Here is a 24,056-nt window from a genome sequence, read left to right on the forward strand (position 1 = left end):
CCCACACATGCACATCAAACAGAAAATTAAGGTTTGGTATCATCTAAGACTCCAACAAGTCTGGTGATGCTGGAGACTTAAAATGTGTTACTTTGTTCTGAAGTCCCAGAGAGGACCAAAGTGTAAAAATGTGCATGTAGAGGGAAAAAAAATACTGAGACATGCATGCCACCAAGCCCATCTGTGGATCACTGTTACTCACCACCTGATGACAGGAGCCGTCAGTCACAGCGTCCTTGTTCGTCACTCTTCCATGATCGTCAACAGCTTGCAATGCATCCTGCAAAACACTACAGTAATACATTGAAATTACACCATAATGTGTGCAGACAAACCTTGATGACCACTCATACCTCCACCTGATGACCACGGTCTGACGTCAGCAGTGAGAAGCCTCCATCTTCCCAGTGTTTCCCTTCAGTGTGACCGCTTCTCTCACACTAATGTTTTGCACTTGAGGAAGAGACCTTGAGCAGGACCAGGCTTACAAGGGAGAACCGTCCTGCTGATGGTCGGCCAGGTTAAAGAAGAGAGAGACAGGAGAGAGAGAGACATACATGCAGTAAACATCAAACATGACTGGTTATCGTTTAGCTGAGAAGTTGTCCAAGTTCATTATACTAGCACTACATAGATGATCATACAAACATGTGGGTTTTACAAGCATTACAAAAGTTATCAATCATACAAAACATGTCATACGTTACATTTAGATGACATTCAACACATTCAAATCCAACAGCATGGCAGCAACTTATGATATTTAAGTAATTCTGTCAATTAAAGTCAAACAGTTCTGATGAAACAGGCCCAGATGACTCGGGCTGCACTTCTTTCTTCTAACTTCCTTCTGGATGAACGAGCAGTCTCTTCCTGGTTCTTCATGTCGACCTTCATGCCTCCACCGGCACAAAATGGGTAAGAAATGCTTCAAGTGAAATGTCGCATGAAATTTGTCAAATGAAAATTCGTCGGAGGCTGAAGATCAAAATTGTGCAACTCAGAAATTTGTATGAATGACCTAAAAATGTCTGAGCCTAGAGACAACAGCACACATTGAACAGTGACAGTCCTGCTGGCCGACACGGCAGCCATGTAGAAGAAGACAAAAACTTGTCTTACCTTTCGAAGACTTTCCTAGGAGGAACACATGTTATAGTGTGTGGCAATGTGTGACTGAGCCATGTGGATGCAAGAGGTAGCTTCTTGTGGAGCTATCAATGACAACCAATTTGGGTAGTTTGGTTTTCCTTGTTCATAGAAATTTAAACTACACAGCATGGTGCTCTCAAAGATAGCTTTACAAGGTTTGTGTGTGAGCAAGTAAAGCAAGAAAAAACAGGCAGAAACGGGCAGAGAGGCCAGGACAGAGGACAGCAAGAGATCAGAGCCCATTTCATTAAGGAGGTTCAGCAAACTGCATTTATGAGTCGACTCTGGCGAGGTGGGAGTGTTTTTACTGGAAAGTGAGGAGGCTACGAAACAGCACAGGTGGGTCTCGTAGGTCTCATTTTACATACTAAAGTTCCCACTAAACCTGCTTTATGAAATGGGCCCTCACCTTTTGTACAATTTCTTTTTCGTGCAAAAGTACGTTTGACGGACCAATGGCAAACATTGGGCGGACTAATGGACTACCATAACGGGACAGGAAAGAGGAGAGAGCGAATGGCATGGCAGCCGAAAGCATAGCAATGGCGTAGCAGCCATCAACCCCCACACAACCCACAGTACTTACAGTTTGAGCAGATGAACGTAAACCTACACTTGACCTAGTCGACGCAACTACCTACACATTTACTGGTGGCACACTGGATGGATGAAGGCAGGGCAGGTCTCCAAATGGCATCTGGTCATATTTTGTAAATCAAAATGGAGGGCCACTCAAATCACAACTGACGCAAAGGGTTAACAATTTAATAATTAAAATACTATGATTTAACCTTCAAAATGTAACACTGAGCAACACATACATGAATATATAATATACATATATATTTCTGTGCTTTATTCACATTTAAAAACAATAAAATATTAGAGAAAAGGAGTTGAAAATGAAAAGAGGCACAGCAGCCATGAAAAACCAAGAGGTAAATATTAAAACCATTTCCCTCTTACTGTTTGTTGATTTTATTGCTTGTAGATCAGACTGGAAAAGGAAAAGAAAAACGAAACAAATTTAATATGTAGAAAAACAAGCAGCACAGAAACTCTGGTCAACCTTCCAATGCAGAGCCATAAAACTTAAAGTGTAAGAAAAACCATTGTAGGTTTGGCTTAGTTTTATTATGACTTATATAATTCTAAAGTTTGCCTCCTAGATTAGTAAGAAAGGTATCTGGCCTGAAAACTCATTTTACAGCCTCTTTAGCACCAGAAAAAGTTTTTAGAAAAAGTCAACTTTTATGGGACTAAAACAGTGATCAGGAAATTGATACTGAAAATAAACATTCAAACATTATGTCTTGTTCACTGGTATTTTTTTTGACTGATCAGATTCAGGAGAGACGAGGCGGGTTGTTGCATAATCTGTATGCAGATTAGAAGTAAAAGCTCCGCCCCTTAGTGCTAAAAGTGAATTGTGACTAAAAGCAGTCACATCCTAAAATTACAGACATCATAAAAACAAACAACTAAAAAGACTGACATGGAGAGAAAAACCATAAGATAATCATTTAAAAAAAGAACATGAAAATAGATGCCAGGTGCCAAAGTTTCAATGCTAGTGTTTATTTCCAGTATCAATTTCACCATCACTGTTTTAGCCCCATCAAGTTCCAAGCTCTTGTAATTTTGCAAAAAACAAGCCACAGCTGCATCCTGTTTAATTTACCTTCGTCTCAGGTTTAATTTTTCAACAAGCTAACACACCTGATAACAATTAAGCAACATTGATTGGCTGCCAGCGTAGCTTGCAATAGAGCTTCACTAACCTTTATCTGAGGTCAGCTTCCATTTGGAGTTTGGACTGAAACATTCCGTCATGTCCAAACCTCCCACACAGTGTGGAGCTCCCGCATCTGATGTCCAGACCTGTGGTAGAGAGAAAAGCCTGTTAAGTGAAGCTAGTGGCAACCAAAACCTTTTCCTACTATTTAAATGTAAAGTGTCAGCAGACTTACCTTTGTGCATCAGAATTGCTGCCAGCTCCACGTTGACAAGCACAATTTAATGGCTTGAAATTAAACTTCTGCACCAATGGAGTGCACAGCTCCTGTGAGAGAGGAGCACAGTTTTAGCCCCATACATGGTCAAGGTTGTGTCATTTTTAAATTCTCAAAATGCAAAAAAGGAGAAAAAGCAATGAAACTCCCTTTAAAGCACCTTCAAAAACTCCTACAGGAAAATCTAGATGTTTAATAGTTTCATTTGGAAACTGACTTTCATTAACCCCTAGCTAGTGAAGCAGAACTTTATCATTGTGGATTCAGGCCTAATTTCATAAGCAAACAATTCGACAAAAACTGGAATGTAAATGGACCCTGTAGACCTGATTAACCACATTGTTGATGCTATATGCCAGCTTCATCCTCTTCAATGTATGTTAGCTTCAAGTTTAGTTTTATAAGGATAAAGATACAAACGTCAAAAACGGGCCACCACATGGTGACAATTAGCCTAACAAGCTAACACACCTGACAATTAGCCTAACAAGCTAACACACCTGACAATTAGCCTAACAAGCTAACACACCTGACAGAGAAAACCACGTAAAGATGTGTGAAGCTAGTGAAAACAGAAACATTTCCCTGCTCGTAAATGTAAAATATAAGTGAATCTTACTTTGTTCCGTACAGAGACGCTGCCAGCTCCACGGTGAAAAGCCGCTAACGTTTGAAGGAAGTTCTGCTGCAACAGAGCACGGAGCTCCTGTGAGGGAGAAGCGCAGCTGGCGCTAATTACTAAATAACGTCGGATCAGCGCGGAGCCGCGAACGTAAGCAACGTGATGACGTCACCTGCCTGAAATCTGAAATGACTTCCGGGACTAAAAATACAACACGGGAATAAAATAAAATAAATCACTCGCTATTGATCCCACTATCAGGTGAAATATGCTGACAAATAAACCAGAATGTAAAATAAATACACAAAAAAGAATTATATAAGATTTGATATGATAAAATGATAGACAGTATTCCAGGAAAATAACTGTGCATGGATAAACAACAATAAGGGTTAATTGTGAATCTGTCTGCCTGGCTAATTTTAGCCTCTCTTACTGTGAAAGCCAAAGTGAAAGCTGAGAATCTGGAGTTAATTTTAGCCTCATGGTGGCGCTGATTTTAGACACATATACAGTCTGTCAGTCTGCAAAGTGAGATTACATTGAAATATAATGCAAATAATGTTTTTATTTATCAATCAACACTTGTACATTGTCTCAATATAGCCCACTTAGGAGGTGGGATTTTTTTTAATTGCTTGTATTTGCAGTATAAAATGTTTAAAGTGCTTTTATATGTTCTAAAGTGGATACCACTAAAACAGTACAACACAATAACACATCATAGAAATTGACCTTAAATAGAAAAGTAAACACATACTTTACAAAACTAAATTCTGAGTCCTTGTTTGTAAAACATATTGTACAAACTTAACCACATAGACAAAATAAATGTCAGAGGTTATTATTTTTCATTATGATAACAGCACAGTGATGCGAGAAAAATCCAGAACAGACAGATTCCGCGTAAAATATCCTGGAAAAAGAATGTGCAGAAAGGAGTGAGAAACCTATAAATTGTTTATATATTTGAGTACACTGTGCTCAGCGCTCTGTGAGCAGCCAACTAAAGGTTAAAACAGTATCAAAGTCCACAGTTGGCTCAGAGGAGGGGAGAGGTTAACGCTGCTGCCGCTGCTGCTGCTGCGCGGAGGATTTCATTCCAGCCAACACACACCGGAGAGACGCCGACAGACAGGACAGGAAGACCGGCTGCGAACATGCTGAAGAAGTCCCTGATGAACCTCTGGCTGCGTGCGAGCCGTCAGCAACACGCAGGGATCCAGAGAGTGACAGCGGGACTCAACCAGGTCCACCGTGGAGACGTCCGGCCGCGCCGTGACGCAGCGTCCACCAGCGCTGTGATGGGCGCCAGCAAACAGAAAACCATGGAGGACTTAGCCGGACCCACCTTCATGACAACGCTGTACTGGCTTTTTGTCAAGGGGTATTTTCAAACGACGCAACAGCTGCAAGTAAGTGGGAGAGGAGCGTGGAGGAAGTGTAGTGGTGGAGGTACGGACCCACACCCCCACCCCCCATGTTTGTTTTGCACTTGAACTGTAGTAACCCCGTTTTCCTTTTCACCCCGAGCTCTGCTGAAGTTCAGCTGACGCGCACTGCGGAGCTGCGTGGGATGCACGCAGACATGCATCTGAACAGTGGCCAGTGAGGCTGCTCTCTGCCTCCATTGTTGTGTGGATGAAGCAGCACAGTCTCACTGGCTCAGCTGGATTTCATTTGTGATGCATTGAACAGCTGGACTGTTGGTGCAGCTGTTCTTGTTTTCACATCAGTGCCATGGTGCACGAAGGAAAAGGGGAAACAAAGAAGCAGGAAAGCAGGAAATCCTGTACTACTAATCGGCTTATCTTCCAGAAGGCCAAGTGTGGTGTGTTTCAGTGCAGTTGCAGTGTGCAAAAGTTCACACACTAACACAAAAGTTTGACGATTAAAAGTAAACAGACTGAAAAATTATAGGCCAGATCAATACTTTTATTTATCTCAGGTGATTAACTGATGTTAATGTTCTGGTGTGTTAAGCTAAAAATCTGGATTGTTTATCTGATTTCAGCTGATTCTCTTTATATGTATGACTTCTTCTTTTGCTGAAAGATCGAGCACAGCAAGATCTACGGTCCTCTGTGGAAGTCTAAGTACGGCCCTCTGGTGGTGGTGAACGTGGCCAGTGCCGAGCTGATAGAGCAGGTGTTGAGGCAGGAGGGGCGACACCCGGTTCGGACGGACATGCCCCACTGGAGGGGCTACAGAGCGCTCAGGAACCAGGCCCATGGACCCCTGACAGAGTGAGTGGAGACTATGAGAACAGAAATCTGAAACCACAGACTACAACTGGGTCACCCTGGTAGCGTAATTACTAAGGTGCATACCACAGTGTGCACAGACCCGCCCCCTGTGTCCTTACTGTTCTCCCTCCTCATTGTGAGGTGACTGTGTGAGTAAAAGCAACATGACAGGATGGAGTAGATCAGTAACAGCAGTTCTTCCTCGCTGGTATTCAGTCTCTCCTTCCAGACGCAGAGCCGTTATCCTTCTGGATTGTCTTGGAGTGAGGTGTTTCCTCCTTGGGACCCTCTTAAGAAACATAGCATCAATGTTTACATCCAGTCATGCAGTCACAAGCCCCAACCTGTCATCATGGGTGGAGGCCACTTCACCCTTTGATGGTAGAAAATATCTCTACATAATGTTAGTCACAATAAGGTCTGGATTTTCTTGACTGAACACGTCAGTGGTGTTGAGTGTTTCAATCATTTCATTTGCAGCCATCTAGAAAAGAATCCAGATTATCAGTCCTGACAGAGGGCTACAGTGTTTAGTCTACGGCCTCAGAGGCCTGAAGGAGCAGACTGAAGAATGAAGCAGCTTCCAGCTCGTTCATTCATTTCTTCATGTTGCTTTTAGGATGGGAGCCAAATGGCAGCGCATCCGCAGCATCTTAAACCCTCGGATGTTGAAGCCCAAGCACGTTTCATCCTACACCAACACCATCAACGAGGTGGTGACAGACTTCATCAGCAGAGTGGCCTGGCTGAGGGAAACCGGGGGACAGGGGGTCATGGTCCACGACCTGACCGGAGAACTCTACAAATTTGCTTTTGAAGGTGAGCAGAGAACAAATGGAGGATCGTCTGTTAGGTACTAGGTAGATAATGAGAAGAGGAAGAGAACCTTTCAGTGTGTGTGTGTTGTCATTCTGGGTGTCGACAGAGTCTTTGGCCTTGACAGCAGATTAGATACTGTTAGATAATCTTTGGAGTTGATCATTGTGTGATCAGACAGAGGTTAGAACACTCAAAAAAGGTAATACTCAATTCTTAGAACATTTAAGCACTTCATGTTTCACCTCCGGGACTGAGGTGAAACATGAATCTACAGTCTGTCCAAAGGCAACACAGCCCACCTGCCTCAATCTCTCCTCTCCAATGTGTTATCTTCTGTCTAATCAGTACCTGAACTGAATAGGAAAAGCAAGGATTCATGCTTTCATAAGGGAGTGTGTCAGACAGAGCAGCACCAGAGGTGACTCTTATCAAACAATTTATTTACGGTACTCAGATATCTCACTCTTCTTGCACACACTCACATTTGCCTGTCTCAACAACACTTGCCTGTGTCAACATGAACAATCAGCTACTGTAGAAATGTTTTTTGAGACTTTGTGCCAAGACTTGTTGCCTTAAAGAAGAAGAAAGAATGGAACATTCATGAAGGACATTCCATTCCAGGTGGAAACAGGCTGAGCTGCACAAAGTCATAAATGATGAACCATTATACACAAGCAGGAAACATAATTAAAGCAGGCAACAAAACAGGGCTAAGACTAACACATGTCCGAGTTTTAGGACTGATTCCTGTGTGCTCCTCACACTTCCGAACAAGTCTGTAAAAAGCGGATCAGTCCTGATACAATCTTCTTCTTCTTCTTTTTATTTCCAGGGATCTGTTCGGTGCTGTTTGAGACCCGAATGGGCTGCATGAACGAGGTGGTGCCTGAAGAAACACAAAAGTTCATCTTCTCTGTTGGAGAAATGTTCCGACTCTCCCCGATCATCGTCCTCTTCCCCAAATCCGTCTGGCCCTACCTGCCGTTCTGGAAGCAGTTTGTAGCAACCTGGGATCACCTCTTCAAAGTCGGTGAGCAGCTTTCAGTATCAATGAACATATGTACTTATGGCTCCCATTATGTGTTTATGTTCTATATTTATTATATATTTACCTTTGTTAAGGTAAATTCTTCTCCCCTCATTACTGATTAGGTCACCAAACACCAAACTCCAGGGCCGTTTTTCAGATTGCACTATCAAACCAGTTCAAGGTCAACAGACCTCGGTGACTCTCAGAGGACAAAGTCCCTCACACAGAACTGTTATTCCAGACAGTCAGTGTGTCTAAACAAGATGCCTCTCTAACCCCATCTAGTGGTCAAACTGTATTATGGCTGTTCCTCTCTTAGCTGAGGAGTTGGTGAAGAAAAAAATGGAGGAGATCCAGAAGAATGTGGACCTGGACCAGAACGTGGAGGGAGCGTACCTCACACACCTGCTGCTCAGCGATCAGATGACGGTCACAGAGATCCTGGGCAGCATCACAGAGCTCCTCCTGGCGGGAGTCGACACAGTGAGTGTTTATCTACTCAGACTCCGACCCATATGTTACATATCGTCACTCATGCTGGAATGTTATTTTACATTTCTTTGATGCAGACCTCCAACACAATCTCATGGTCTCTGTACCACTTGGCGAAGGAGCCAGAGATCCAGGAGCAGTTATACCAGGAAGTGATTAGTGTCTGTCCAGGAGACAAGGTGCCAAACAGCAATGACATCGCTCAGATGCCGTACCTGAAGGCCTTGATCAGAGAGACGCTACGGTTAGAGAACATTATATGACAACAACATGTTAACAGTTACTAGCTGTGGTAACTTTTTCCTGTGTTTTTTTTTGTGTGTTTACCAGGTTGTACCCTGTGGTGCCAGGAAATGCACGTGTCACTGTTGAAAACGAGATTGTGGTGGGAGACCATCTCTTCCCAAAGAATGTGAGACACACGTCAGACCACACACAGACCTTCACAATAAATGATTCCACAGCAGTAAAACACCTGCTGGCATGTCTTCGACAGACGCTGTTCCACCTCTGCCACTACGCCGTGTCCTACGACGAGAGCATCTTCCCCGAGCCACACAGATTCCTCCCGCACCGCTGGCTCAGAGGAGCGGAGGAGAAGGTCAAGCAGCACCCGTTCGGGTCGGTGCCGTTCGGCTTCGGGATTAGGGCGTGTTTAGGTCGGAGAGTGGCTGAGCTTGAGATGTACCTCCTCCTGTCCAGGGTAAGAACATCGATCCCTCATGCAATAATTTACTAATACATGTCAACATACACAATGTATTTCACTATTTTACTAGCATGCAAGCTAATCTTAGCTAGCATTACACAGTGGCACACAAGACAGTGAGATATGTTGTACAAAGTCAGATTTTTTTAGATAAATCTGTTCCCACAATTAGAATACAAACTCATTAATACATTAATATGACTGCAAATTCTGACATATTGAACACTGAAGCCCATTTCCAAGAGTTTAAATCGAGGCAACTGGACTCCAGGGTTGTTGAAGACATTTCGCCACTCCTCTGAGTGGCTTCTTCAGTTCTGCTGCTGTTCTGGTGGGGAATCTGTGTGTTCATGTGCTCAGGAACTCTGTGGGTGGATCTTGCAGGAACTCACATGACTAAGATCCCTCTTGTTGGTTAGTGGTCAGTTAACAACCAGGAACTGGTCCAGTGTCCTGTGCAGGACTCTTAGAAAAGACTATGACCTGGATGAATGAGAGCATCCACAGACATTGAGGACCAGTGTTTTATTGGTATTCTATAAAGCTGTAAAATGTATTTTGTTCATATTTTGGTCTCACCGTTTATTCTTCACGTTGTTTACATCAAGAAAAAGTTTGAACCCAAACACAGCAAGCACAGGTTCCTCTGCTTCACTCCCAGGAAGTCCCTCGTCACATTTTTTTTGGGCTGCTCTCAGGCAGCAGTGTTGACCTGTAGTAACCGTCCTCTTTTGTCAGTCTTGCCACTAATCAGCCTTTTGTCTTTGGGCTCTCAGCCTAAAACCACAGAAATAACTGGGTCAGCTGGTGAGCACCCATTATAATGCTGTCTACGCCTCGCATAAATATTTCACTTATTTCCCCCTTTAACACTATCGTGTGCTTCTTTTGTGTCGAAGATAATAAAGCACTACGAGGTGAGGCCGGATCCCGCTGGAACCACGGTGAAGCCCATCACCAGAACCCTGCTGTGCCCCGCGACACCCATCAACCTGCAGTTTCTGGACAGAAGAGCGGAGCAGGCGGAGGAGAGGGCAGCAGCAGGTTCTCTGTGAGCTGTGTTAGTATTCGAACCCTGTTGCCTTCCTGTCAACATGCAGAGTTTATATCCTGCCTGTGTGCTGCCAGGAATCCACCTAAACCACAGGCTGATTGTACAGAACATACAGAGCACATACAGTACAGCACGAATGAACGTTTAACAGAAGTTATCATCATTATCCACGCCAGGAAAACCCACTGTTTATCTAAAGCCAACCAATAACTTGACATATTTTGCGGGTAGTTGTCACTTAATGCTACTCACTGTTCCTTTTATTCTGTATTTCTTTTATTGCTAAACAGAACAGGCAGTTTTTAGTCCACCATTTTTACCACATATTAATCAGCTATTACTGCATTATTTCTGGTAGTGGGACCATGTATGTGATTTAAAAATAATTAGACAAAATGTAAATAGTAGTAGTTATTAACTGTGTAATGTCATCCACAATAAGCTGGAATTTAATAGTGAGATTTATTTTAGAAAAAAAATGTTTTTATTTTCTATCAAGTGCTAATTTATGTTTTTGTACATACAGTTTTTATAATTGTAATTTCTTTATTTTTAATTGAAATATATCTTTCCTTAGTTATTTGTACAGAAACATATGTATAATAATATCACATCTCTGCTGCTTCATCAATGCAGGTAACAGCCTGAGAATCTTTACCAAATGTCGTCCTCATTTGTGCTGTTAGTTTGTCAAATAAATATATAAATATATAAAACACTTGGACTAAAGTGTTGTTCTCTGATTCATATTGTGTGGCTTCAAGTCTGTGTCCTGATTCTGACTGAATAATTCACTTGTTGTTTTAGTTTTGCAGCTTTAAATGCTCATTTTCTGTTCCTGTTATTTGTTCCTGGTTGGTGCTGCCCTCTAGTGGACTGTGTGTGTATATGTTGTTGTTGCTGTCTTATTGATGAAAGATGATTTCCCATAATATAATAATGACATTAATAATGTTGGAGGAAGGGTTTAACTGCAATTTAGCCCGATATTTGGGAAAACACAACATTATTAAATGTTTAAAGTTATTATAACGATATTTAGAATTATTAAAGGATCACACAGACAACAACTGATTGTCTTGGTGCACATCCGTTTCCACATCCATCTTTTTTATTGTCTGGCTATGTAGTCCAAATGGGCCCCCTAACCAGCTAATATGGAACAAAGGACGACTCACATGACTGTGACTCAGAACATTCTACATATGATCTGATTTTTTTTCAAGTTGAGTCATTTTTAGCTGGGTGTGTTGGGATTTGAACTCATGACTTTGAATTTCTGGTTTTTGTTATCAGCTGACTGTTGGTTGATGACCTTTGACCCCCCTCCTGTGACCTGTTGTCCTCAGCTGATGTAATGTTGCCTGGAAGCTTGTTTTATTCTATGACACAAATACATAATTAAAGAACAACTTCAGGGTCTAAAAAAAGACTTTTTAAGCCACCTAAGCAGCTGTAAAGTCTGATGAAGAGTGATGAGGTCAAAGGTCATTAAAGTCAGGAAAGGGCAAGCTCTTCTTGGGAAGATGAGAAAACAGGACGGTTAAAAATAAAAATAAACAACAAACATCTAAATCTTCATTTTCTGCTCTAAAGCTGCAACAATGAGTCCATGAATGGACGTTAAAACATGCAAAACATAAAAATACACTGATTAATTATTGATGAGCAATCAGTTATTAATGCAAACAATCATCAGTCTGCAGCAGTACGATTTACACCTTCACATCTGAAAAGTGGCATCCATTGAATTTGTGTCACACAGTGTATGTAACTTATCAACATGTCATCAACAAGTATGTTAACATCATGAGGTGAGGCCTTTGAATCATAGGCGCATAGGCGTCGCTACCATTATATCAGAGGGGGATGTGCCCCCCCCCCCACATTTTAAAATAACCCGTTTGGACCCCCCCACATTTAGTGAGTAGGAAACTCCACCTAATAACGCTGTTTCGATTGCTCGCGAAAAACTCTGTTCCACTTGGTTCAAAAGAGAATAACCTCACCGCTGAAATCCACTCCATGTTTACCATGGTTACCACAGCGCTGCAATACCGTTACTATAGTAACGGACCTAACAAACCAGTGGTTTCTTCGAGCGAGCGTAAAACACCGTAAAGAGAACCGTTAGTGCTGGTCAATTTGGTTCATGGCCCAACAACTTTTTGAAACTCAGATGATGAAAAGACCACTGTGTTAAATCAACATGCTGATGTTATTTCATTGATGATATATATATATTTGAAAGCTCACTTATATTGGTTGTTAATTGAAAAGTAAAGCACAATCTATCTCCAGCTCTGCGCCATATTTGAGGTTGGTTCTGAGAGTGAGTCAGAGGCAGGGCCATCGTGTAGGACCAGTGGAGGAAGTTCTATTGCTGAGGTGAGTGATGATGGGAAAACTCAATCAGGTGGACATGAGGGAGATTTGCCAGATTTTTGTCTCTGTAAATGAGAGAAGGCCTCAGATATGGAGGCTTTGTATAATCTGTTAGTGTAGTGCCATTTTTGTTGAGTTTTTGTTGAATCTGTCTCTGAAATAGTCATTAAGTGTTTACTTCTGTAGGTAAAATAGTTTAACAACCTGTTAAAATCCGCAGGAAATCACAACTACTTCATATTATTATATTATATTTCATAATATACTGATGTAATTTTTTCCCACCACCCACCCACAGAAGGTGTCCTCCCCACATTTTTAATGCTTCCTACGCCACTGCTTTGAATAAAATGACGCATAAGTTGTGCAGTTTTCCTCAGAATCAGATCCACTGCATGTGTGACCAAAAAAAACACTGACATCACTCACACACACACACACACACACACACACACACACACACACACACACACACACACACACACCAGTGATGCGCTGCTCCTGCCCCTCTAACCGGAGCCACCACCTCCGGCTCAGTTTGACCCCGCATCCATCCCACTGCAGCACAGCCAGGTCGCCCTGAGCCTTAACAGCGACACCATTGTACACAGAGAGGCTGCTGCTGATCCCCGCTTCACTACCAACCAGCACACGGTCCTGCTGCTGCTGCTGCACAGAAAGTGAGTTAAATGCCAACTTTTCCACAAAAACATCCTCCTTTGTGGGTGTTTGTGCGTATTTGTCCTGCAGAGTTGAGGGTTTGTGTGTCTGTGAGTTCACACGTCCAGGCTCTGTGGTGGAATATTAACTTGAAGCTTTGCTTGGAGCGCATAAATGATCGAGCTTTCATTCTCTCAGGGAGAAAGACAGTGGAGTGGAGAGGGGGACGGACTTGGATGACAGTCAGGAGCTCCCGATGCTGCAGCAGTAACGACCCGAAACTTCAGCAGCAGAATTAAGGCGCCATGGCGAAGGTAAATATATGCGATGTTTGCTGGAGTGTGCGGGTCTTTTAAAAGAAAAAGAAAAGTGGCGCAGACTGATAGCGGCAGATGCACGGAGTGAAGACGTTCGCGTGTTTGTGGGTTGCAGTCAGGCTGCAGGCGTGTTTTGTTTGCTCTGTGAGCGGATCTCGCTGCTTCCTGTGAAGTTATGGCTGAGACGATGCAACAGGCTCCAGTCCGCGCGTAAAAAGCCCGCAGACAGGCTCCAGTCAGCGCCACATGTGCTCCTGCTCCGAGGCAAGACACAGACGGCAAACTTTTAAAGGGTTATTCCACATTTTCAAGTCTGCAGGTTGACTCTGAAGTCTAAATGTTGTCAGTGAGGTGATCACATGATTTACTCAACGAGTCAATGTTTGCATAAACATCTGTATATTTACCACTCTGCATTGGTATTTTGAAAGAAGCCTTAGCCGGGGTTACAACACGTTTTGGTTGTGTTTTCTTGTTTTGGTGCAACTGGTCTGCAGACAGTGAGAAAAACAGACAACAAAAAACAAACAAATTTGTTTTTTTTCATGATGTTAACATACTTGTTGATGACATGTTGATAAGTTACATACACTGTGTGACACAAAAGTCAATGGATGCAACTTTTCAGATGTGAAGGTGTTAATCTACTGCTGCAGACTGATGATTGTTTGCATTAATAACTGATTGCTCATCAATAATTAATCAGTGTATTTTTACGTTTTGCATGTTGCAATTCTACTGTAAAAGACATCACATGTCGGGTTGATAGATACAGACAACATCCAAAAATAGCTTTAACCAGTGATCAAATGTTACATGAGAATTAGCATGAACGTTGCAGTGAATAATCCAACCATAACCAGATGGGCAGCATGGGAGTCAATGGTGAACAAAAGCTTGACTAAAATGGAGCTTTGACAGAAGAATTTACATTCATGAATAGTTTGGAGTGGCAGAAAAAGACGAAAACATTGTACTTTCAAAACGTGTCTGGCTCTGAGCCACATAACAAGACAAGGAGGATGCACACAGATGAGGATTTATTTATCTACATATCAATATTATGACTCACAGTACATTGACTTATTGATTTTTTAAAATTATTTTCACTTTTCTCTCTCTCTCCATGATGTTTCTGGACTGTTTTTATTGTTTAACCATTGCTCAGCTTTAATGTAATGTAAAAAAATGGTTAAAAAAACAACAGTGATATTAAAGGAGCGGCTCTGTAGCTACTGATGGGCGTAGATCTGTTCTTATAGTGACTATCTGAAGGAGCAGTGCAGTGTCAGCCGCCTAAGCAGCAGCAGCAGCATGAAGTCGTGTTTCATTCAAATAAAAATCACATCATTGCATCGCTGCAGACCGTCCTTAAACGCAGGAGGCCGATTCTTATCAGGAGCTTTAAAACTGTGAAAGTTCTGCATAATGATTAACTTCATGAGCTCCACTTCTTCACAGCAGGACACCAGTTATGGATTTACTGTCATGTCACTGTGGTTAATCAATGTCAATTCCTTGTGTTTGTAGAAAGTATGTGGGACCAACTACCCCGTCAGCATCTGCTTCATAGTGGTGAATGAGTTCTGTGAACGCTTCTCCTACTATGGCATGAAAGGTAGGTCGGCGCACAGCAGGATGAAGGACAGAGCGGCCTTTGACCAGTAAGAGTCAAAGGGGGCAGACGTTCACATGACCTGACATGTGTTTCACATTACAAACATAAACTACTTAACAGTGGAGGGACAAAAACGCCTCAGACAAGAGGTGTTTGTTCACAATTTATCTGCAAATATACATATTTCTATCCATATAGATACATATAGATATGTCTCATATGTCTCATTTGTCATGTGTATTGATGGGGACCTGAGTGAGCCACCATATTTGGGCTGTTTTGGCAAAAGAGTAGCATCATGTTGTGAAGGAGACGACAAATTTAGGCATTAAATTGTCAACATATACCCACATTAAAACCTAACATAGTATTTTTTGTGTATTTTATTTCAAATGTGTATATACTTGTGTATGTGTGTTAGGTTTAATAGCTAAGACATTTGTGTTTTAACCCTCAAATATCACATTTCAAAGCCATGTTTGAGCTGTTCAGACGGTTTTATTCTCACAGAAATACAAACACAAGTGTGTGTGTTTGTATTTCCTGGGTTATGAATCTTTTGTTCAACTTGTTTACACACACAATTTCGGAGCCAATTGTCTTCTATTGCAAATAGAGGCTGAATAACTGTGTTAAAATGAATTCATTATCACCTAAGAGTTCATGCTGTAGCCTGACGCTGCTACATTAGCTGCTACAGTGCAGTCTGAGCACCGCTGGCACCATTTCTAAATGATCAATATGTTTTTAATATATTCAGCAGACAGATAATGCTGTGTTTTGGCACGACTCTTGTCAGATGATGCGTATAATACTGTAATCAAGCCGATATTATTTTCTTTTTCCATCAAAAAGTATTTTATTGTGTTTGTAGAAACAGTTCTTCTGGACATACTTTGACATCCTGTGTTCTTGTTGTGTGTTTGTGTGACCACAGCGGTGCTGACGCTCTACTTCCTGACCTATCTGCACTGGGACAAGGACCTCTCCACCGCCGTGTACCACGCCTTCAGTGGCCTCTGCTACTTCACCCCCATACTGGGAGCGCTCATCGCTGACTCCTGGCTCGGAAAATTCAAGTGAGCGTCCTGAAATCTGTCTCTTAATTTTACATGTATAAAGTCAGCGTGTTTGTCCGTGACCTCAGTGTGTGACACATACATACAAACCGTGTATTAGTGGAGGTGATTCACACACAGAGGCTCTGATGATTTCCCAACAGGACCATCATCTACCTGTCCATTGTTTACGTGGTCGGCCATGTGGTCAAGTCTGTGGGAGCCATTCCCACTGTGGGAAATAAAGATGTGCACATGTAAGAGACACACGGCATTACATCTCCATTTTGAACCTCCACTTGTGTCAACACATTGTGTGTATTTCTGTAGCGCCCTGTCCATGGTTGGCCTCATACTCATCGCTTTTGGCACTGGTGGAATCAAACCATGCGTGGCAGCGTTCGGAGGAGACCAGTTTGATGAAGAGCACGTAAGCCGCTTTGTAGTTTGCATCTTCTTTAAAGAGCGCCGGGTTTCAAGCTATGTGCGTGTTGCTGAACCACAGATGGGTCGGACCACTCAGCATCGTGTGAGGCAGTGCTGGCCGTGTGTTGATTTTTACTTTATTGATCACTTTCAGACTCGTGAGAGGCAGAAGTTCTTCTCTATTTTCTACATGTCCATCAATGCTGGGAGCCTCCTCTCCACTGTGATCACACCCATCCTGAGAGGTGAGCGTCCACAGTCTCACTCTTAAACACGCCTTCACATCACAGTGTGAATAACAAAGCTCCACTGCTGCAGGTGATGTGCAGTGTTTCGGTGGCGACTGCTACGCGTTGGCCTTCGGGGTTCCAGCGGCATTGATGATTGTGGCCTTAGGTGAGTTTCACAGAGTTTACAGTCAGGTGCAGAATGAATCAGAAGATTCTGGGTATTTTCCTTTGCTTTCTGTTAGTTTTGGTACATTGACGTCACACGTGATGCATTCAAAGGCCATCGGAAACTTTGTAGTGTGACAGATTTTTTTAGGTTCAGGCTGGGATCTATGGTTGATGTAATTTCTCAGTTTGAACAACGTTTGGATGTCCTAATTCAGCACATTATCAGCCATAATTCTGTACAAACGCTTCAGTCCAGACTGTAATCTGCCTGCTGAGAGTGTGTTTTTACAGCCCGGCTTTCCTCTTGATCAAACCCCGTCCACATACATCCTGACAGTCCGTTGTCTCTGTCTCTGTCACCCCTGATCCTTACGGGATTCAAACTCGGCTGACTGCTCGCTGTGAAAACAAGCAGTAACACCGGAGAGGCTGCAGACAGAGTGGGACGCTTGTTTACAACAGTTATGAGCCTAAAACATCTGAGAGTAGACAATATATCAGTAAAACATGAGCAACACTTACATGCCGTCTCCTTTGGTGTGGTAATATTAAGCTGGTCCTTGCTCTTCTGAGTCTGGTCTCACTTCCCGGTACAGTTGTGTTCACTGCTGGCAGCGGCCTATACAAGAGGAATCCTCCACAGGGAAACATCCTGGTGGAAGTCTGCAACTGCATCAGTGTAAGTCGCCTCCCCTCTGCTCCTCCTGTCATGTGGTGAGGATTCAATAAACATTTTGACTTCTTCGCTGCTTTTTTTCCTCCCACAGTTTGCCATTACAAACCGCTTCAACAGCTCAAAGTACAAACCTCAGAGGAAGCACTGGTTGGACTGGGCGGAGGAGAAGTACTCGGTAACAGCAGAGGACTCCAGCTCCTACATACAAAGAGGTTTTTTTTGTTGTTGAGAAAGTCAAAAGCATATTTCTTTGTGTTCTCTGTGTGTCTTAACAGAAGCGTCTGATTCAGGAGATTAAGATGGTTCTGCGGGTTCTGGTGCTCTACATCCCCCTGCCAATGTTCTGGGCTCTGTTTGATCAGCAGGTAGGGGAGGACAAACGACTTGTGAACAACAGAACTGATCGTGATGGATCATAACGAGCCACACTAAGTCCTGGAGGTGTCTCACAGCAAGATTCTGTTGGGAAAGGAAGGCTTTCACAGATTATAAACAGATCTAACCAAAGACTGACACCTCATGTCACACTGGTGACAGCACCTGAAGTAAACATTAACCTTCACACAGAATTTTCTGAACCAAAAGCACATTCTCCATGCTCCAGTGAATCATAAAGAGAAATGCGAAGACTCCTTCTGTAGTTTTTCCTGCCATTGCCACCTGAACTGCCTGCTGCAGGTCTGGCTCTGGGTCTCTATGAAGCACCTAGTGATCTATCCATACATTGTCTTATGCAGGGGGGAAAGCACCCTAAGCATGGAAGCCCAGACCTCTCACTCGCTGGCAATCTCCTCCAGGTCCCCCAGGAGGATGCTAAGGTATTTCCAGGCCAGTCTAGAGATGAGACTGTCCTTGGTCTGCCTAGTGGACCTCCTCTTAGGTTGACATGGTTGGGACATGTCACCCCGGGAGCTGCCCAGATTCCCAAAATCACCTCGTGTGGCTCCTCCCTAACCTCCTCCGGGATGGCGAGCTCCTCAGCTTATACCTACAAAAACTGCACCTATAGGAGAGATCAGCTCTTAAACTATGGCTCCCTAAACAGAAGCAGACTATGCACAGATGTCCACTATAGCCCTGTTCATTCCACTGACATGATGAGTCCTCTTATTTGGAACAAGGTCAAGGTCTTGGTTGGCGTGGCTCTCTTACAAAATCCCTTAACTATCTGTTATCTTCTCTTCTGGTTTACATGAGACATGAATGTCTGATTACACAAACCGTCATTGCCAAATTCCCGATTGTCATTCCTCCTTGAACTTCATATAAAACCACAGATCAGACAAAAACAATCAAACCCAGAGGGCCCCGCTGTGGTTAAAGGCTCTTTTTGTTTAAACTGGTCTCTTTTCTTTATTGCAGGGTTCCCGCTGGACGCTGCAGGCCACGAGGATGAACATGGCTTTTGTAAGCTCTCATGCAGTCAAAAATAAAAAATAAAAAACTGATAACAGGTCTGCACTTTGATATCAGTGGGTGGGTTTTGATCTACGTCTGATTGCACAAACCTGTCCTGTAAAACAAACCCTCCCTGTGGATGAGTCTCTTTATGGCTTTGATAAATGATGCCCTCGTCAGATTTGGACTCATCCAGTTTAAATGGCTGTCCTTCTTCTGTCTTTTATTACAGGGAGGCTCCTTCATCATTAAGCCCGACCAAATGCAGGTATGTAGCGTATGGCAGGACGTGTGAGTTAAGTAGATGTTTGACGTACTACAGACTTTTTTTGAACAAACAAGCTAAAGGAGGAAATGAAAGGAGGATTTGATGAGTTAGTGTGCGGTCATTTCGGTTAGTTTCATCACTTGTTTGACCTTCTTTAACACCCTGAAACATGTTTGAAATCTAAGGCTACCTTTGTCCTGATGCCTCACACCCCTGCACCAAAATAGACTGCTGTTATTCTCCTGAAAACAAGTTTACAGCTGCTTATCACGGCCATCGTTCCCGCTCTTTACGAGTCATATTAAATCAGAATCAGTGCCTTTATTCACATATAATTCCAGCCTTTATGCTTTTATGAGTGTTAGTGAGCTTTTATGGAGTCATTTGAAGGTGGCTTTCTCCTCTCCTCTGTTGTCTAGATGCTGAATGCTCTGCTGATTCTTGTCTTCGTGCCCATATTTGACCTCATCATATACCCGCTTGTTGGCCTATGCAGGATCAACATCACGTGAGTTGGAGCCCATCGTTTTGGATACTCCCATCTTTATGGAACCTCTTAAAATAATGAGCCGTGTGGGCAGAATAGTTAATGATTCATAGAAATCTGCAGCAAATTTAGTTTTTAGTTGCCTTTAATATATGTACTAATATAATATCCAGTTCTTATTGCAAACTTTGTATCATCTAAGAGGAACTAAAACTACTTTTAGAACTACAAATTGGTTTCAGAAGGGTTGTGGGAAGTGTCTCATATTTGTATTTTTAACATGACTGTCTCTCTCTGCCTTCAGGCCTCTGAGGAAAATGGCCACTGGGATGGTGTTTGCAGCACTGGCCTTCGGGGCGGCCACGCTGGTGGAGGTGAACGTTGTGGTACGTTCGAGGACCCTCAAGACTAATCCTAGGATAGTAGACGCCCGTAAACACGCTGATCTGTCCTCACAGTTAGGCTGTTGTATAAACTGTCAGCAGCAGCTTCTAGTGGATGGTTATAGGCAACACGGAGGCAGCTTTGTTTTTTGGCCTAATAACATGCAGAAATAATTCATCAGTGTGCCGCTCTAATGGTTCTCTGTATGTGCTAGAAAACGGTGGTGGATCCCGCCCCTCCAGGGAACTGTCTCCTGCAGGTTGTCAGCCTGGTGAAAGGGGACGTGAGTGTGAAGTTCCCAAACAGTGACCTGTTTCCGGACCCGATCCAATACCTTCAGGTACCTTCAGAGCAGAGGAAACAGCACCAGTTTTGCCTCACATTTAAATGCGTAAACCGGTGTTCTGGATTGTGGACTATTTCCCAGAGGTCCCTGTGCGCCTGCCAGGAAATCATTCTCCTCTTTCCTCAATCATATTAACTTTATTTAACCAGGAAATGCTTCACTCAGACTTAAAGTGTGCTTTGCAGGTCAAGTAAAAAAAAAATGTAATATTTGTATTGTCTTGTGAGAATGGTCTGTTTCTGTGTCCCTGCAGGACCCTCATCAGTATGAGACTCTTTCACTGGAGGCTGAAAGGAAGGAGCTGATGATTCAGGTTACTTATGGTGAAACAAACACAACGTGCTTCCAGGCGTTTGAACAACACAAGGCCTACAGTCTCCTCTTATACTCTGATACTTCTGGAATCCAGTGCAAACTAGTGAGTGGTAACTGAAAGTACACAGTTACTAGTCAGGCAGAAACACAAACCGATGACGGCTGTTTCTTTTATCACTCAGGTGGAGGACAACGTCATTAAAAGTCAGGATGGGAATCCGTTTGTGCGGTAAAATGTGTTTTTTGTGTTTTTTATGTCATTGTATGGAGCCCCTCGATAATATGGTAAAAAAATAAATAAATCGTGGCCACAAAATATGTATAACATGCACACGAAATACTAATTCGTTCGTACGAAACAATACTAACAATACTAATGCGTGGCCACGCATTAGTATTGTTAGTGACAGGACACATGGGAGCAGGCTGCCCGGCCAGGGAGCACCTTAGTATTTTGTGTGAACGAATTAACTAAATCGTGGCCACGAATTAGTATTTCGTGTGCACGTTATACATATTTCGTGGCCACGATTTAGTTTTATTTTTTTTTACCATGTCATCAGAGGGGCTCCGTATAATTGGTACCCGGCTGAGCAGGTTGGCTGATGGATTCTCCTGGTTTAAAATGTTAACAGGTTCCTCAACACAGGCCCGCAGACCCTGAACATAACAGTTGGAGGCGTGATGTTCTACGTTCCGCCTGATTACAGCATAACTACTAATAGGACTGTGGACCGTAGAGAGTAAGTAAACCTGAGGGAAGGGGGGGAGGACGACTCTCGGGAAACTCTCGGGTAGCTGTTCTATGTCTTGGGTCGATATTTGCAGCATCTGTCTAAATTTGAGCAGAGACACTACCACAAACTCGCTGTGGTAGCGTCAGGTGGAAAGTTTCAGGGCTGAGAAATGAAGCCTATGCGGAAATGCTAAACAGTGCAGTACACACAAGGAAGGGAGAGACGATGAGACACAGGTGGGACACATAAGGCAGTCAACAAGGAGGGAGACACAGGAGGAAGCAAAACACTCACAGATGCGCGAGGGAACAGAGCCTACAAAATAAAACAGGAAATGACAAAACGACCCGAGAAAATACAAATAATGCTGAATACCAAAAAAACCACAGCACAATCACACTAAAATAACCAAGACGCAGGAGGAAATAAGGGAACAAACCCAAGGTGGACAAGTACAGCTGTTCTTAAAATTGTGCTTGAATTACCTCATGTAACTGATTTGTTTCCTTTGTGTAGATATACAGACGTGAGCTGCTGCACACAGACACCGACGTGTTCAAGTCTCAACCTGGGCCTGCTGGACTTTGGAGCCTCCTACTCTGTCATTCTTTTAGAGGTCGGGATGCTTCCTTTATCACTTTATGAACCGCAGATCTAACCAATTTGAGTGAAAACCTCCCTTCTCTCTGTGTGCCCTCTTAGAATTCAGGCAGAATCGAGCCTCACGTCATGGAGGATGTGAAAGCCAACAACGTGCACATCGCCTGGCAGATCCCACAGTACGTCCTGATAACGGCCGGAGAGGTCATGTTCTCCATCACGGGCCTGGAGTTCTCCTACTCACAGGTGTGTCTTAGCATTGTACACACCTCTATATGGGTATTTTTCCCACAAACACTGACACTTTCTCTTCCTACCAGGCCCCAAGCAACATGAAGTCAGTGCTGCAGGCTGGCTGGCTGCTCACGGTCGCTTTTGGGAACGTGATAGTGCTGATTGTGGCAGAGGGGGCAGGACTAGATCAGGTAAGACCTTACAGAGAACACTTGTGTTAGAGTAAACACTTCTTTTTTTCTCTGTATTTGGGTTGAAATGACACAAAGCGAAGACTCCCTGTGATGCTAACCTGTATATGTGTTGCCTCAGTGGAAAGAGTTCCTGCTGTTTGCCGGGCTGCTGCTGGGTGTCTGCATCATCTTCTCCATCATGGCCTACTTCTACACCTACGTCGACCCCGATCAGCTGGACAAGATGTACCCTGAGGATGGAGAGAAGGAGGAAGACGACAGTGAGGTGAAGAAGCACATGAAACACAATGATATACCGCTGAAAACAGGGAAGAGCACCAGGCTATAATTTCTCTCAAACACACACACACACAGAGCTGTTTTTGTAATTATTTGTTTAAGCTATTGTTTTTGTGAAAATAAAGCGCTAAGATTGTCAGACCTTTCTTGTGGTTTTCATAATTTTAAGGTTCTATATGTAAGTCTATGAACAAATATATGTGTATTGATCCGTTTTTTTTGGCAGCGTTTCAACAGATTGTCTGAGTGAGGATTTATCATTAATGCTCTCTCCTGATTGATTTCCCTCTCTGTCAAATATATATGTGTGAAATGTGAAACAGATCAAGTGACCAGGTGGTCAGGTGGGACCCTGTTAAGGAGGTCTCCTACTGTCATTGCCAACCTTATACATAGTCAGGCCCTGGCAGTTGCCTGTCTTGCTAGCCTGCACCTCTGATTATCATTACACTTAAAAAAATGCACAAGAAACAATAGTGCAATGTAACCAAGAGTGTGAACAAGTGCCAGTATCAAGATTTTTTTTTTCCATGAAGTACCTTTAAAATACTTTTCTCAACACTCCAGACAAAGTTTATTTTACCGGTACAGGGAGGAATGAGTCTGAATTGCTATAATGTGTGATTTCCTGCACCAGGATCAGAAGTGTTATTACAGTATGTTAAATAATATTCTGTATATACTTGTAGCATTAACTCCATGTAAAAATGTATTTTTTATGATAATAATGATGTATGTGTATCAGAGAATGATTCAGTTTACATTGTGTGTGTTGTGCCTTTAACAGTGACTTTGCTGTTAAGCTGATTTTCAGGAAACACAGCCCATCACTGCCAGTTTGTTAACACTTTATCTGCAGCTCATATATCTGAATAACATATCATATGTTATCTGATATAACATATCTGAACGCAGCTACTGGCTGGCAGGAGGGAAGTCAGCTTTGTCTTTGTGCCCTTATCACATTTTATAGTGTCACAGTAGGACGAGCACAGGTTTTGATTGTGTTTTTTTCTGTCAGCTGTAAAAATGTACATGTATTTTTTATGTGTTTTATGTGCTTAAACCAGGAACTCCAACAATATGGTCTCAATCTATTGTGTGTTTTGCGATAACATTGTTTGTATTCAGGGAAAA

At 42.9% G+C, this 24,056-nt stretch overlaps 2 protein-coding genes across 2 annotated transcripts; both read left to right on the plus strand.

Annotated features, from left to right (window-relative positions):
• The first annotated feature begins 4,804 nt into the window (after window positions 1-4,804).
• On the plus strand, window positions 4,805-10,857 carry cyp27a3 (cytochrome P450 family 27 subfamily A member 3). Its single transcript, XM_028394214.1, has 9 exons — window positions 4,805-5,201; window positions 5,842-6,032; window positions 6,652-6,851; window positions 7,687-7,884; window positions 8,204-8,367; window positions 8,454-8,620; window positions 8,707-8,788; window positions 8,873-9,079; window positions 9,985-10,857. Exons 1-9 carry the CDS (start codon window positions 4,947-4,949, stop codon window positions 10,138-10,140), a joined length of 1,620 nt encoding a protein of 539 aa, XP_028250015.1. The 5' UTR covers window positions 4,805-4,946; the 3' UTR covers window positions 10,141-10,857.
• A 2,108-nt stretch (window positions 10,858-12,965) lies between these two features.
• On the plus strand, window positions 12,966-24,001 carry slc15a2 (solute carrier family 15 member 2). Its single transcript, XM_028393287.1, has 23 exons — window positions 12,966-13,204; window positions 13,383-13,498; window positions 15,032-15,119; window positions 16,057-16,198; window positions 16,342-16,434; window positions 16,508-16,607; window positions 16,758-16,848; window positions 16,922-16,999; window positions 17,598-17,680; window positions 17,769-17,852; window positions 17,953-18,042; window positions 19,040-19,084; window positions 19,308-19,343; window positions 19,763-19,851; window positions 20,135-20,216; window positions 20,429-20,554; window positions 20,814-20,978; window positions 21,058-21,104; window positions 21,511-21,618; window positions 22,129-22,228; window positions 22,315-22,458; window positions 22,533-22,637; window positions 22,759-24,001. Exons 2-23 carry the CDS (start codon window positions 13,490-13,492, stop codon window positions 22,966-22,968), a joined length of 2,115 nt encoding a protein of 704 aa, XP_028249088.1. The 5' UTR covers window positions 12,966-13,204; window positions 13,383-13,489; the 3' UTR covers window positions 22,969-24,001.
• Window positions 24,002-24,056: the final 55 nt, after the last annotated feature.

The sequence above is a fragment of the Parambassis ranga genome, chromosome 21, assembly GCF_900634625.1.
Source record: "Parambassis ranga chromosome 21, fParRan2.1, whole genome shotgun sequence".
NCBI lineage: Eukaryota > Metazoa > Chordata > Actinopteri > Ambassidae > Parambassis > Parambassis ranga.